The following is a 14549-nucleotide window of genomic DNA, read 5'->3' as shown; positions in this document are numbered from 1 at the left end:
ACATTAAAAAATTAAAAAGTGTTTTTTAGTATGACCTTCTACTGACATTTTGAGTATATCCAATTTTGTCACTTTTCTAGTGCACACACTACATACTCAGACCCTGCTTTATTATTTAGCATGTAGTATGAATCAGTGGCTCCCAACCTAGGGGTCGGGACCCCCAAAAGCTTAATGAAGGGTCACAAGCCCTTCTTGATTTTAAAGCTGCAGTGGGTTATTTTTAAACCCTAACCCTTTTTGTCATATTTGCTGAAACTTTCACTATATCCTGACTTGCACTATGACCTGACAACCAATCAGAGCCAAGAAAGTGTCACATTTCCAGGTTGTCTAATATTGATGCTTGGAATGAGACTCAACAATCACCTCTCTTGAAGCCACCAGCCCAAAGTGTCTTTCTATCTTTCTCAGCTCTGATTGGTTGTTTTTGTTCAGGCCAGGTATATTGTTGCCATTTTTTCACAGGTTATCTGTCTGATGTTCTACTGTCAGGATGTAGTGAAAGTTTCAGCAAATATGACAAAAAGTTATTTTCATAATAACTTCCTACTATAGTTTTAAGGGGTGTAAGAAAACAAAACTATATACACAGTAGTAGGCCTATATCTCAGCATTACATTCATTTCTGTGAAGAAAACAAACATTTTTAAAGTTGATATTATTATTTAAGATCTAAACTTTGAAGACCTGAACACAAGCTATATTCACAGAGCCTTCACTCTGATAAACAGCCTCGTCCTGCATTAGAAAAGCATTAGAGCTAAAAGAACAATGGCAAAGTGTCAGGGAGAAGAATACACTGCATTTGTCAAAAAAAGAAGCCTATTGTATGATTGTTAAAAAAAAGACAGAACTCTTATAAAAGATCCTAAAAATATCTGGAAAGCTCATCTCTGTAATATTCACAGGAAATAATCTCCTAGAACTATAACACTATTGTGTTCATTGTACAGTTTATCAGTTCTTCTGTACTGTTAAAAAAATATTGTATGTTTTTGTGGTTTGGGTGAACTAGCCCTTTAAGTCAAGGGAAAAATCTGCTAAAACAGTCCAATCAAGGCACTTAACCAGTGTTGAACATGCGTGTACATGAGTACACATCGTGTACATCCTGTAGATATGCACTTCAGCATGGAAAGACTTCTGAAGGTTCCTGTTTGTTTCCTCAGGCAAACCAGTGATGATCATTACGGAGTACATGGAGAACGGCTCTCTGGACTCCTTCCTCAGGGTCAGTATCAAAGCTTTTGCTGGAAGGGAATTTAAGCAGTAAAGGTCCCTGTTTGCTTTTCATTTTGTTTAATTGTTTCTGTAGTGTTAATGGTTGTATAAATGAAATTCACTTGCCACTAGGTGTTGCACTAGTGCTCCAGCATCTCAGACCAACAATGGGCACTTCGACCGACCTTTGTTAGTCTTTCCAACATTTACCAACATTGGTTTGGTCAAAATAAACCCTCAATTCTGAGTTAGATGAGAAAATAGCTGTGAAATGGGCTGCTCTGGCTGCCAAATAATGTTAGCTAATGCACCGGTCAAAGAATGTCCACTAAAAGTGCGTGTTGTTGCCACTGACAGGCTCAGATTGTTATTCTAAGTGTCTGACAACATTATGGAAAGGATCCCTGCAGAGTGACCTTTTGTTTAAAAACAAACAGCTGTAATATTGCATTTGTTTGCCACAACACTCCATAGACAAAAACAATCATTTTACCTCACATATCATAACATCATTCAAAGTGGACAGAAACAAAACTTTGTTAGTCTTTCTACTGTCTACAAACAATCACCGACTCTGGTTTGGTTAAAATAAATCCTTAATTCACAAACAAAGATGAGAAAAACAGCAGTTTCAGTTGCTCTGCATAGTCAGAAATGGAGTGACTCAGCACTAACATGCACCCACGGCCAGACTGGCTATGTTAACAACCCACAGAGAGAATGCGATAGCAACACAGGCAGAGGGAGTGTGACATCATTCTCTCCTCAAGACACAATAACTCCATTTTATCTTTAAATGGTAAATGGACCTGTTCTTGTATAGCACCTTTCTAGTCTTCCGACCACTCAAAGCCCTTTTACACTACGTGCCACATTCACCCTTTCACACACACAGCAAAGTCCATCAAACAGAAACTAATGCATTCATACACATTCACAGCAACTCAGGGTTCAGTATCTTGCTCAAGGATACTTCGACATGTGGCACCAGGAGCCGGGGATCGAACCAACAACCTTCCAACTAAGGAACGACCCGCTCTGCCTCTGAGCCACAGCCGCCCACTTTACATAGCAAATAGTTCTTTGTTCCTATATCAGGGTTTTAAATATCCTATGTATAAGCTGAAGTGCTTTTTGAGTTTGTCAATGAGTAAGTGGTAATCTTTTCCTCCTCTGTTAAGCTACAACTGCCAAAAATGTACAAAAGGTTTTGGGTTCGTTTTTTCTTGATACACCAAAAAGGACGGAATTCTCTCGTGAAAATGTATGAAATGTAACTTGCGTGGTTTCCACAGTAGAGCGACATCACTTGCTGTGTGTCAGAGTATTGTTGCCGGGAGAAAGGCAGCAGTGGTTCAGAGCAGCAAATCTGAAAGTTTTCTTTAACAAGATATAAGTTGATTTAACATCGTATTACATCGACAATGTCAAACAGCTCCAGTATTTGCTTATATGAAAATACTGCAGATTATTACTTAAAAGCAAATCCCTGTCATGTTTTATTCTCTTATCTTTACTCTCTTCTCTATCTTGATTAAAATCTCATGTTTTATCACTCTCCTCATCTTTTCTGCTGCTATACCATCACGTTTTTCGATCTGCCCTTAAAACTCTCTCTCTCCGCCTCCTCCTTCCTGATCTTTCTTTTCCCTTTTCTTTTCTGCTCTTCCCATAGAGACACGATGGCCAGTTCACCATCATCCAGCTGGTCGGCTTGCTGCGCGGCATCGCGGCTGGCATGACCTACCTGTCTGACCTGGGCTACATCCACAGAGACCTGGCTGCCCGCAACATCCTGGTCAACAGCAACCTGGTGTGTAAGGTGTCTGACTTCGGCCTGTCCCGAGTACTGGAGGATGACCCCGACGCTGCATACACCACCAGTGTGAGTTTTCACATTGAGGCAAGCATTAATGCAGTAAACACACACACACACACACACACACACACACACACACACACACACACACACATTCAGACACACGCATGTAATTTGTTAAAAGAAATGGTCAGTGTCAGGGAGCAGCAATCAAGTGTTAATGGACTAAGAAAAACAAATGGAGAGAAGCCTGCGAGCTAGCCAGTCAACTCGAGCTGCGCTTATTCCATAATCACTAACCAAATGTACCCTTCCAATCTGGCAGTCTATTTAAACTGCACAATTTCCCAGCTCTCCCTCTGCTCTGTCAATGCCGCTGTTGCCTTGCATCACATCGCTGTAAGCTATTGCTACCTGCTGCGCTGTAAGCCCCACCACCACCCCAGCATCCACCTGTAGGCTCCGACTAGGGGTTGAGGTATTTGTGCATCACTCCCCAATATTTCTATATAAACATATCTGCGGGGAGTGATGAGGTCAGAGCCTAGACGCCAAAATCTAAATATGCTATACTGCTGTAATAAACATTTCAAACGTGAGTTGTCTGACTGAACTACAATTTAAAATGTTCACTAACACAGAGAATGATGGTGAATGAACGTCTCCACTTATAGTAAAAACATCATATGTCAAAGTTGCAGCTGTAGCGTCACGTTTACTTTGAGAAGGACGATCACGTGTTTCATAAAGCGAGGAAGCCGTATGCAGACTTTTAAAGGGCACTCCAGCGATTTATTAATGCACTTCTATAAAAATGTGAGACTCGCAAAAGAGGGTAAAAGTAGTAAAAACTGAAGCAGCAAAAGATATACTGACTTTTAGATTCTAGTTTGGGTGAAAGCTCCAAAACACTGGATGCAACATTTCCCATAATACCACCAGTACAGCAAACAAAATAACAGAAGGGCAGAGATGGGCTTGCTTTTTTTGTTCTTTTTTTCCCACCACAAGCTGCTTATATAGACAGACAACCAGGGAACTTTCCCTACATAAATCACATTCATTCAGCTTTAGTTCAGGGACCCACATCACAGTTTGAGAACCATTGTACTAAACTGCCATTAAAGAGCTTATCCAGGGTGGGCTTTTGTACTCCTGTAACTAGAATTTTGCCATTATGAATATATAATATTGGTCCTTGTTTTATTAGCTACTCTCCTCAATCAAGCTGTGTTAAACCTGTAGTAAAATCTAACTTTATCGATGTTATGATTCAATATGCCCTGCTGACAAGAAGTATGTCAACTGTGTTCACCACAAATTACACTTCTGGTTTAACACTGAAGCCCTACCACCGACCTGCACATTAACATGCATTTATTGAGGAGTAACATCAGTGGTTTTAATGTGGATCAGTGATCGATCGGTGAGTCAGTATCTGAGCCAATACTGATCCAATAGACCTGACTGGTGCATCCCAGTCAAACTCCACACCCCAAGTTTGTAACCCTGGCTTTCTGTTCCTCAAGCTCAGGCCGAGATGACCCTGGTGGGGTCATTATGATATCATCAGTGTCATTTACTCAGACTTTAGAAAGCTCCTCCAGGGCCACTGAAGACGTGATGTAACTGAGTAGTGCTCCTTAAGATGAGTAAACTATATATATAAAATTACCAGAGTTCCATCTTTAACAGTAAGTGTTTCATATTTTGAACCTCAGACCACACCAATCATTTAAGATCACGTCAATAAAATTTAATAAAATCAAATTTTACGTTAGTAGGTACGGTCTAGACCCACTCCATATGAGAAGTGTTCTGAGATTCCTTCTGTTATGATTTGGCGCAATGTAAAAAAAATTGAATTGAAGTGAGTTAAGTGCATGCCAAAAGATAACAAAATGGACCAAAATATAAAATCTAAAAACGTTAAAGTTTAGCTCTCTCTGGCCAGAATGACGTTACAGCCTTCAGATTACGTTTGGGAAAATGCATGTCTTCATATTTTTTTAATTTAACTGACAAGTAAAAATGTAGTTGTTATTCTTACATAACCTTTATAGAAGAAGGCAGCTCTTCTGAAATCTTGCCAAGATAGTAGCAAGACAAGACAAGACAAACACAACTGCACAAAAGCAATACAAACACAATCAAAGGCACATGGAAGCGAGAGCAAAGTAAAATCATCTTTGTAAGTGTTCCAGTAGAGAGCGGCCCAATATTAAACCTGCAGCCTGATGGGAACAAACGTATTAAGTCTTAACAAAAAAAAAAGGCAGCTCAGAGTCTGATGCTATCAGCTCACAGCACACAGATGGGGATCAGCATCCGACACATCTGTCTGTTACAGTCTGTTAAAGCACAGCAATCAGATAACAGAAAGCAAGGTGATTACCTGCAGCATCACTCAGATGATGTAGATGATGATATTACAGACACTATAGCATCATTACAGCACATCTTGAATTAATGGCGGATAATGGCTGAGGATTAATACGGTTCACGTCGCTGCCTGGAAATCTGTGTATAAAGCTGCCTATTCTGCTGGATCTGACAGAAAAGTCACTTTGAAGAACCTAAAAGTACTGAGATCATGAGTTAAGGTTAGATCATTCCACTGGGTTAAATGTTTAGCAGGACATCAGGTGTCTAATGGGCTACTTTTTGAGAGTAACCTTCAAATGTTTAAAATAACCCACAGGGAGTGCTTTGTTTGTTTAAGAAGTGATGTATCCATTTGTCAACCTAATTAAAGTGTCAGTTTTATATCAAGAATAATGTAAGTAGTTCACATACTTGCTAACATTTGCAAGTCTATTCTCGTCTCGGCCTGCAACACATGCTCACACTGCCTCTGTGCAGTCATTTAACCACAGTGTGTCATTTAGCTTTATGCTTTCATGTACGTTTACTCAGTGGTGGTAAGTACTGTACGTTGTACCAACTTTAGATAGTACTATATAGTAGATGTATAAAGTTCTAATTAGCTACTTTCACTAGCTGTAACATTTAAATGCTGTACACATTAAATATATCACTGTAAAACCAGATAAGTTCATTCAACTCAAAAATGTATTAACTTGAAATTGATGACATCGAAAAAGTAAAACCAACTTGATTTTGTAAGTTTAAAAAAATGAAGTAGCTTTAGTAAATTTAAGTGACATTGACTTAATTTGGTCATTTTTATTTGCACTGTGAAAACAAAATACCTATTAAAAAGTACTTAATCAGGAGTTTAATTTATACTTAAATCACTAGTAAAAGCTACTTAATCAAGAATCTTTTATTAAATTACAAAATTGTGTTTGTGTTACTTAATTTTGCATTATCCCAAATGTTTCCAAGAGTGGGAACAGTGCGTTTTATTTGGGTGCCTGCCAGTGGCGTCGTGTCCCCTTTACCCCCTCTAGCTGCTATAATTTCCAGGTAAATACAGGATACGTCAGAGTGAGGAAGGAAGTCAGCGAACGTGTGGCCAATGAACAAATTGTGTCATGTGAGATAGATTTTCATCAGCAACTGTGGTTGACAACAACTCCCATGATCCCATGATACTTCACAATGTCCTCAATCTACTTGTTTTGTTATTGTGATGTCAGATATCAGTTATGTTAACACAATACATACTGTATGTACATGATAACAGTATTATTGGAGCCTTACTGCAGTACTTTTGCTTTTGTTATTGTAACAGCATTTTGCTGATAATACTTCTGTACTTGTACTGGGGTATTTTTAGATTGGGGTATCACCAGGCCATGAAACCAAAATAGTGAGCTAAAAGATATAAAAATGCTCCACCTGACATTAACTTTGAAGTCATGTGATTTTCCGTGAGTTCCTCACTACGAGCGAGCCCTGCCTTTCTCAAGTCTAACTCTCAGGTACAGTAAATGTTGAGGCTGCGGAGTTCCCCACCTTGATTTAAAGGATAAGGCCAGAATTATTCTACATCGTTCTTATTGTTAACAAATCCCAGGAAAAGACAAAAAACACCAACGCAACTTATTGTCAGTGACAGTCAAACAGGAAGAAATAGTGCATTTGTTGGGGACTATTTTCTGCTGTGGATAAATCCACAATTGGTGCTCTAGTGAGTATTTGGGGGCAGCAGGACAGTGTGTATTGGATTGAGTCAAAATAAACTCCAGTGTCTGTGTTTATGGTAATGAAGGAACATGTCACCCAGTGCGACAGGGTACAGAGGAAGAAGATATATCAGACTTTAATACACACATAATACTTGGTTTTGGTCATTTCATGGGATTTGTTGAGAATATAGTGAGACTGTGACCATGATTGATCTCTGTCTTCTAAATCTGTCTCAGAAAGTCTGACACAACCCGGTCAAACGTCTTTATGTTCCTACCAGGGCGGGAAAATTCCAATCCGCTGGACCGCCCCGGAGGCCATCGCCTACAGGAAGTTCTCCTCCTCCAGTGACGTGTGGAGCTACGGAGTGGTCATGTGGGAGGTGATGTCCTACGGAGAGCGACCATACTGGAACCTCACCAACAGAGATGTGAGCACTATTTGTTAACCATAATTGACCTTCAGTGTAATTTCATAGCAGACGCTGTAGTCTCATCTATATTTTGCTGTACATGTGCAGGTGATCAAATCTGTGGAAGAGGGCTACAGGCTGCCTGCTCCTATGGGCTGCCCTGCTGCTCTACACACTCTCATGCTGGACTGCTGGCAGAAGGATCGCAGCGAGAGGCCGCGCTTTTGCCAGATAGTCACCGTTCTTGACAAGCTAATCCGCAACCCGGAGAACCTGAAGTCCATGGACACACTCTGCAGGTGGGTGGGCCGCTGAATGCATCCACATTTACAGCGACGCGGCAGGGGTGCGTTGTGTCACATGCCGAGGACTCTTTTTGATTTAATTTGGCGTGACAGTTCGCCAACATTTAATCAAATATCGGTTCATGTGATTAGCGGATTAAGCTGCAAATCAAAGCAAGGCACTGTCTGCGAGGGGCTGAGAAGATGATCTCCTGGACAATATATGGTGACAGACTGTTAGGCTACTAAGTAACTGTCCTGGTGTGGGAGGCAGAGTAAATCCAATCTCATCCAGCTGCTATCAAACATGAGCACAGTGGGATAAAGTTGCAGCCTAAAGTTTCCCTCAAAGTTCTCTGGCAGATGAAGCGAGCGGTCGTGTTCGTTTTCCGATAAGCTCATCTCTGATGGACGCGTTGTGTGTTAAGTAAAAGCCTAGCTGTGATATTGACATTGATCCGCGGTGGATCTGGGAGCAGTTTGAGAGGACACCCGGGCTGAAGCTGGACCCGTGTAAATTGCTCTGTTCAGATCCCAGAGTCCTGTGGAGTCGGTGGTGCATGGCGCTGTGTGCGTGAGGTGAGAGGAGTAGTAGGTAGAGGAAGAGGGAGAAGAGGAGGAGGAGTGTTAGGGATTTCTCCCTGTATTAATCTACCCAAAGCAGCCATCCTGCAACCACAGCAGTCACCTCTTCTCTATCATTTTAACTGCTATTGATTTTCTGCCTCAGCTACTAGCGCATTTCAAAGCCCACCCCCCCGCCTTTTCCCCCCAGTGGCACTGCCTCTTGCTCACTTTTTGACTCTTTTCTGGTTTTCGGGCTCCCTCCAACTAATCTTTTCGTCTTCCCATTCATCTTCCTCTCTCTATCTCTGCCTATCTGTTGCCATCTATCTCTCTCTCGGCCGCAGTTTAAACAGTCCTCCACTGATGGACAGAGCCATCCCAGACTTCAGTAGCTGTAACTCAGTGAACGAGTGGCTGGACACCATAAAGATGAGCCGCTACAAGGACCACTTTGCAGCAGGGGGGTACCACACTCTGGGACACGTCATAGGCATGAACCAAGGGTAAGTACTGACCATAATGGAGAGTGATAACTGCTGGTAGGGCTTTGCCAGCTTAAGGAATAGAAGAAGGGTGAGGAGTTGTCTGCACGCTTGGATCATTATCAAACTGCTCCAAGTAAATCTCAGAAAAATAGATAAAATCAGTTTTGCACCGCTCATTTTCTTCCTTATTCACCCCCTCCTGTCTCCATCGAATGAGCTTCTTCCATTGAGCTCAGTCACAAACACAATAAACCCTCCTACATACCTTTATATCTGAGCCAGGGGTCATTCCAATCTGCCTTCAAGTCCGTCCGTCACAGCTATCATCGCACACAACATGACCACAGCTCCCCCATAATGTGAAAGTAAATGACTTTGATCCTCTTGCAGAAAATTGTGAGTTGTGCCTCAAATAAAATCTGGTATCCAAATACAGGCAGAGTCTCAAATAATTAATATATTAAGAAAATATTCATTAGTGCTGGACACTACCTTGTACTTGGGTAAAAAGAAGAAATGGGGTGTGAGGGTTGGGATTACTCACCAATCTGTTACTCTAACTAACTGCTTTTACTTTGCTGATATTTTGATTGGTGTCAAGCTACTGTCAGTGAAGAGCAACAGTTCCTGCAGCTATGTATTTCACATCAAAAGGCCTGTCAGAGAAGGGTTATGTCCTTTGAGTCCCAGTACAGACAGTTATGGAATTACTAAATCTCATCAGACAGGCGGCTCTGAGACTACATCTTATCAAATACAGATCTGCTGCCTGATATGCATCAATCTGGAGGTCCTTGACAGCAGAGAGGTTGAGAACCAGTAGTCTGGTGGCTAGAATGCAAACCATGTGATTGCAATGTGCCTTTCAGTTTTAGCTGGGGCCTTATGTTGCACATTCCCCTTTCTCTCTCTCATCATTTCCTGTCCATATTTACACTGTAAGCTGTTTGAAGCTGCAATAACAGATTTTTTTTTGGCCATGTGGGGTGCAGTAGAAAAAACCTGACCTGTCATCACCTTTTAAGTTGATATGGCTAGTAGTAGGCAAAAAGTAGATAGTGTTATGTATTATACTGATGCTGTGGAAATGTACATTATCCTGAATGTGATCAGAAAAGAAAGTAATTATTAAGGATGCATGATATGGAATTTTTTCAGATGATACGATAACCAATAAGTACCTGCTTTTCATAAACTTGAAAGGCTATAAAGATGGATTATGTTTTATTCCATAGCTCTGATCAAACCAAATCTAAGTGACATCACTGCTGATAACACAACAAAAACAAACAACAGTTTTGACTCTTTAAATGTTTCATCAAAAAACTTCAGAAATATACAAAGAACATGAAGTCAATCAGACATTTTGCATAAGAATTCAAAATAAATGATGTAATTTAATTATTGGAATAATTCATAATAGTATACATTTCTTCTTCTTCTTCTTCTTCTTCTTCTTCTTCTTCTTCCTTATATTATTATTATTATTATTAATTATTATTATTATTATTATTCATCTGTCAGTAATTGATTGCCCCTAATAATTATTCTGCATTCCTAGTAACTATTGGGAAATATTCTTAAAAATGTGGGTAATACAGGCCTCTCATTAATAGAAGCCTGTTGTGAATAAAGGCCATTATCTGACAGTTTACAGTATGCTTCTCTCAAATTTGAGACTAAAACAGCATTAAGGCCATCATAGATCACTAAATTTCTACTTTCTGTGTGTATCATGCAGGGACATCCAGAGGCTCGGGGTGACGCTGATGGGCCACCAGAAGAAGATCATGACTAGCGTCCAGCTGATGAGGGCGCAGGTCCTCAACAAGAGTGTGCCGTCTGTGCACGTATAACTCCAACGCAGAGGTTTCTGTATGCTGAAATCTAGAAACCCAGGCTTCTACAAGGTCTAAAAGGGACTCCGTGGAATTTAAGATGGTCTGAGAAACAGGAGAAGAAAATATGTGGGAACTTTACAAGACTTTTTCCTCAAGAAATTGAAGAACAAAACGTGAAAGGTTTTAACTGTGGAGCAAGTTAACATGACTTCTACAGGACAAGTCTGACCTTTCATTTTTTTTCCTATCTGATTGCATTTTCTGAGTTTAAACGTCTTGTTTATAAATGGAAAGACTGCCTTAATTACCACAAATTATTTTAATTTTATTGTCTACAAAGAGAAGATAATTTATCAATCATGAATTTATCAGAGAGATATGATTTACTGAACCGGGCAATAGCAAGAGTACATGGAGTGATGTAGAGGGTGGGGGGTGGGGATGGGGGGGTGTTTTCAAATATTCTGATGACACTCGCTGCCTCTCCTGCAGTACCAGCTTGAGGAGAACGAGGCCCAGAATGAGGCTCGCGTCACAGAAAAAGTGGAGAAAAGTGAGATAGGGCTCACCCGAGTTGCCAGATCGTCTCCGCAGCGGAGAAGACCTATTTCACCCCAGGCTATTAATACCAACAACAGGCACATTTCTCCGCCGTCCAACCTTGATGAATGACCCCAGGAGAGCCCTGGAGCCCTCTGCCCAGTTTTGAATCTGCGCAGCGCACAACTACTGTACTTGGAAGAAGTGTGTGATTCAGTTACAGTGCACTTTATTCTACAATCTCTCTGTGTTTGGAGAGGCTTTGCAGTCGTGTCACAAATCTCCTCTCAGCCACAGCCGGAGCCACAGGGTTGGTCTCGTAAAGAATTAGCTGTTTGAAAATATGATATGATAAATAATGACTAACTATAAAACCCAAGGAGAAAAAGAGATATCTCACATTCATTAGGGTTTTAAGTAGCTCCCTCATTACATTTCTTTCTCCAAATTTAAGTAAACTGAGAAGAAACTATATGTAAATTACATAAAGTATGTGTTTAAATATGTATACACAACTATTTTGGCCATTTCAAATACTGTGAAAAATATTACATCTGATGCATTTTCAGTATATTTGGGGATTTGTTGTTATACCTCTTATTCCTAATGCACTGGTATTTCAAATGCAGGTTTAAATGTATAGCAAATATATTTTAAATTCACTTCAAGTATTGTAGATCTATTTCAGTTTTTCCTGGTAAAGTTTATTTTGATCTTTGCAATTGTAGTTAAATTAATCTTTACTAAAGGTTCACTTACTCCCACAGTAGGCCTATGTTTGACTACTCAGTGTATGGCAACTGAGCTAACTGAGCTGGTGAAGAATGTGAGATGTGGTTGAGAACAGAACAAGCTAGTAAGTTGACCCTGAGTTAAGATTATTTTGTCAAACTCTTTTAGTTCTTCTGTTTCTCTAGTTCAAATATATTTAAAAATAATCTATTTCAAATATATTATTTAATATATTACAATCAATACTTCTCAAGGCATGACAGGATACACACTTTTCCTTTATTACTTTCAGACACAGAAATACATTTTCATGTAGCTGAAAGGCATTTTTGACACATATATGGAAGATCCTGTGTGTCAAAAATGTGTTTGAAAAGTATGGTGGCCAAAATGAACATCGGTTAACATTTTGCAGTAGCATCAGTAGCTGGCAGCAAGCTCCTATTAAGCAAAACAGCTGGTATTAATGTTAACTGACAACTAGGTGCTAACTCTAGCTTCTACTAAATGAGTTAGTATGTAAGCTAGCTGTACAACAGCAGATTGCTAATTAGCCAAGTAGATATTGATGTGTTAGCTAACTGCTGCTGAAATATCTCAATTGTTTTGATTTGAAACAGATGTGTTTGTGAAAAAAAAAAAAAAAATCAGACAAATGTCTTTACAATGATTGTCCAAGGCCGACGACATGGCTGCACAAGGTGTTGGCTTAATATAATAATGGTCAATGAATTCTAAAGCAGCCCATAACTGCCAAACCCACAAAATATTGTACATTTTTATATTACCTTAAATTTCCCCTTAAATATTAATCCTTAATTAACCCAATAATTAACCCAATATAAATATAGTCTTTTTAGCTTTCAACCAAAATTAGACATATATACCCAAATTGTCGTTACAACATCTGAGTAATATTTTGCTGGGAGGGTGTGTTACACCTGAAAGCCCTCTTATCCTCTTGGCATTTATGAACAAAATGGTACAGAAGCCTGTTTAATTCAGTGGATGTTTTGGGATCAACGTCAGCACTAATACTATTTCAGTGCATTAATTCTGTACCCCAGAGTACATATCGGAACACGTCTTTTGTGTGAATGCTGGGAATAAAGTACACATTAGCTACGCAGACTGTAAAATAAAGTGTTACTTCTGATTTAATGTGATTACACTGTTTGCCTCAGTGTTGATGAAAAGGTGAAGAAGAACATGTAAGTAGAATGTTTATATCTAAACGCTCTCAAAAATACATAATCAGCCCCAATTTATACCCCTCCCCCCCCCTCCGTGCCATCAAGAGAATGTCTTTTTCTTGTGCACCTCGGTAGGTTTTTCCTCTAGATGATTGATGTCAGTTTTTATTAGAGAAGAACCTCATGATATTTCTTGAATATGTATCATAGTGGCATTTCACTACTGGTTTCAAAAGATTTCTTTTTTTCTTTAGGACGCTTTTGAAGACACTGGACTTGAACTGAAAACCCATATTTTATAAAGTTAGGATATGTTTTTGCTAGATGAATTGATTTATAATGTATACAGCAAGTTCAGTCACTGAAAGGAAGAAAAAAAACAACAGATTATTCACATTTCATTATTTATTCATACTCATTTGTTTTCCAAATAATACAACTCTGAGAGGTTTTATTACAGTTGATGAATCATCCTTGTTGCTAATGATAAATGTGCAAACTGTCCATAAATACACAATAAAGGAACGTTTGTCTGTGTGTGACTGCAACTGTGATTTTCAGACTATTTCTAATACAACAGGGAGTCGATGTTCCACCGCACTTCAGTTCTACTGGCTTTACGTTCTTCATGTATGCCCGCTCTGAAGCTCATGGGAGCTGTAGTTGTTTAAGGCAAACTAAATAATTCATTGTTTTATGCTATGTTTAAAGCTGCACAAATTCAAATTTAAATTAAATGACTATAGAGAATTATGGAACAGAGCCATTTGAGGTTTCCTTGATCTTATTAGCTGTATATCCATCATCATATTTTTACACGCATTTTAAAGTCGGTGGTTTTTGCCTTGATGCGCTTAATGGGAGATGGAAACACTTTTTTCAAATAAGTTCTGATGTAGAAAACATTTAACTCATGACAACTCAGCTCCTCAGGTTAATACATGAAACAAACATTATTTGTCACAGTCTGAGCTTCCACTGGCGCTCTTTAATTAAGTCATCTTGTTGCTCCCTCTTCTTCTGGTTTTCCACCTGGAAAATTGGCACCACCTACTGCTTAACTTGATGAACCAACTCCTAAATGGAAGTTGATGAAAACAAGCATTCATTCAAATTTTTCTTTTGCTGATTTATTTGAAATTCGGTTGAAATTTGCGATACAGGACGGAAACATAGCTAGCGTTTTGTTATCAGGTTCTGGAAGATCCGTTCTAATTATCATTGTTTCTAGAAACAGCAGGCAGCTGATTTCAGGAGAAAATAGCAGTTAGCAACTAGCTGGTACGGAAAGTCAAGAAATAGCAGCAAACAAGCTTCATTTGTTTTAAAAGAGCAAATATTAAATTTACATTTGTAA

General features: G+C 39.4%; 1 protein-coding gene across 4 annotated transcripts in view; it reads left to right on the top strand.

Annotated features, from left to right (window-relative positions):
- The window catches only part of epha8 (eph receptor A8), a 120538-nt gene extending 106798 nt beyond the window's left edge, over positions 1 to 13740 (top strand). For 2 of the 4 annotated variants that reach the window (XM_051415504.1, XM_051415502.1), the window contains exons 15-20: positions 1173 to 1234; positions 2900 to 3109; positions 7419 to 7568; positions 7659 to 7849; positions 8746 to 8904; positions 10628 to 13740. In XM_051415504.1, coding sequence (XP_051271464.1) covers positions 1173 to 1234; positions 2900 to 3109; positions 7419 to 7568; positions 7659 to 7849; positions 8746 to 8904; positions 10628 to 10742 — 887 coding nt within the window. In that variant the 3' untranslated portion in view covers positions 10743 to 13740. Of the gene's footprint in view, positions 1 to 1172; positions 1235 to 2899; positions 3128 to 7418; positions 7569 to 7658; positions 7850 to 8745; positions 8905 to 10627 lie in introns of all 4 variants that reach the window. The other 2 variants (XM_051415503.1, XM_051415501.1) reach the window with 1 other exon arrangement.
- Positions 13741 to 14549: the final 809 nt, after the last annotated feature.

Source organism: Dicentrarchus labrax, unplaced genomic scaffold (genome assembly GCF_905237075.1).
Source record: "Dicentrarchus labrax unplaced genomic scaffold, dlabrax2021, whole genome shotgun sequence".
NCBI classification, from domain to species: Eukaryota; Metazoa; Chordata; class Actinopteri; family Moronidae; genus Dicentrarchus; species Dicentrarchus labrax.
Note: the sequence above shows the minus strand (reverse complement) of the source record. Positions and strands in the feature narration are given on the sequence as shown.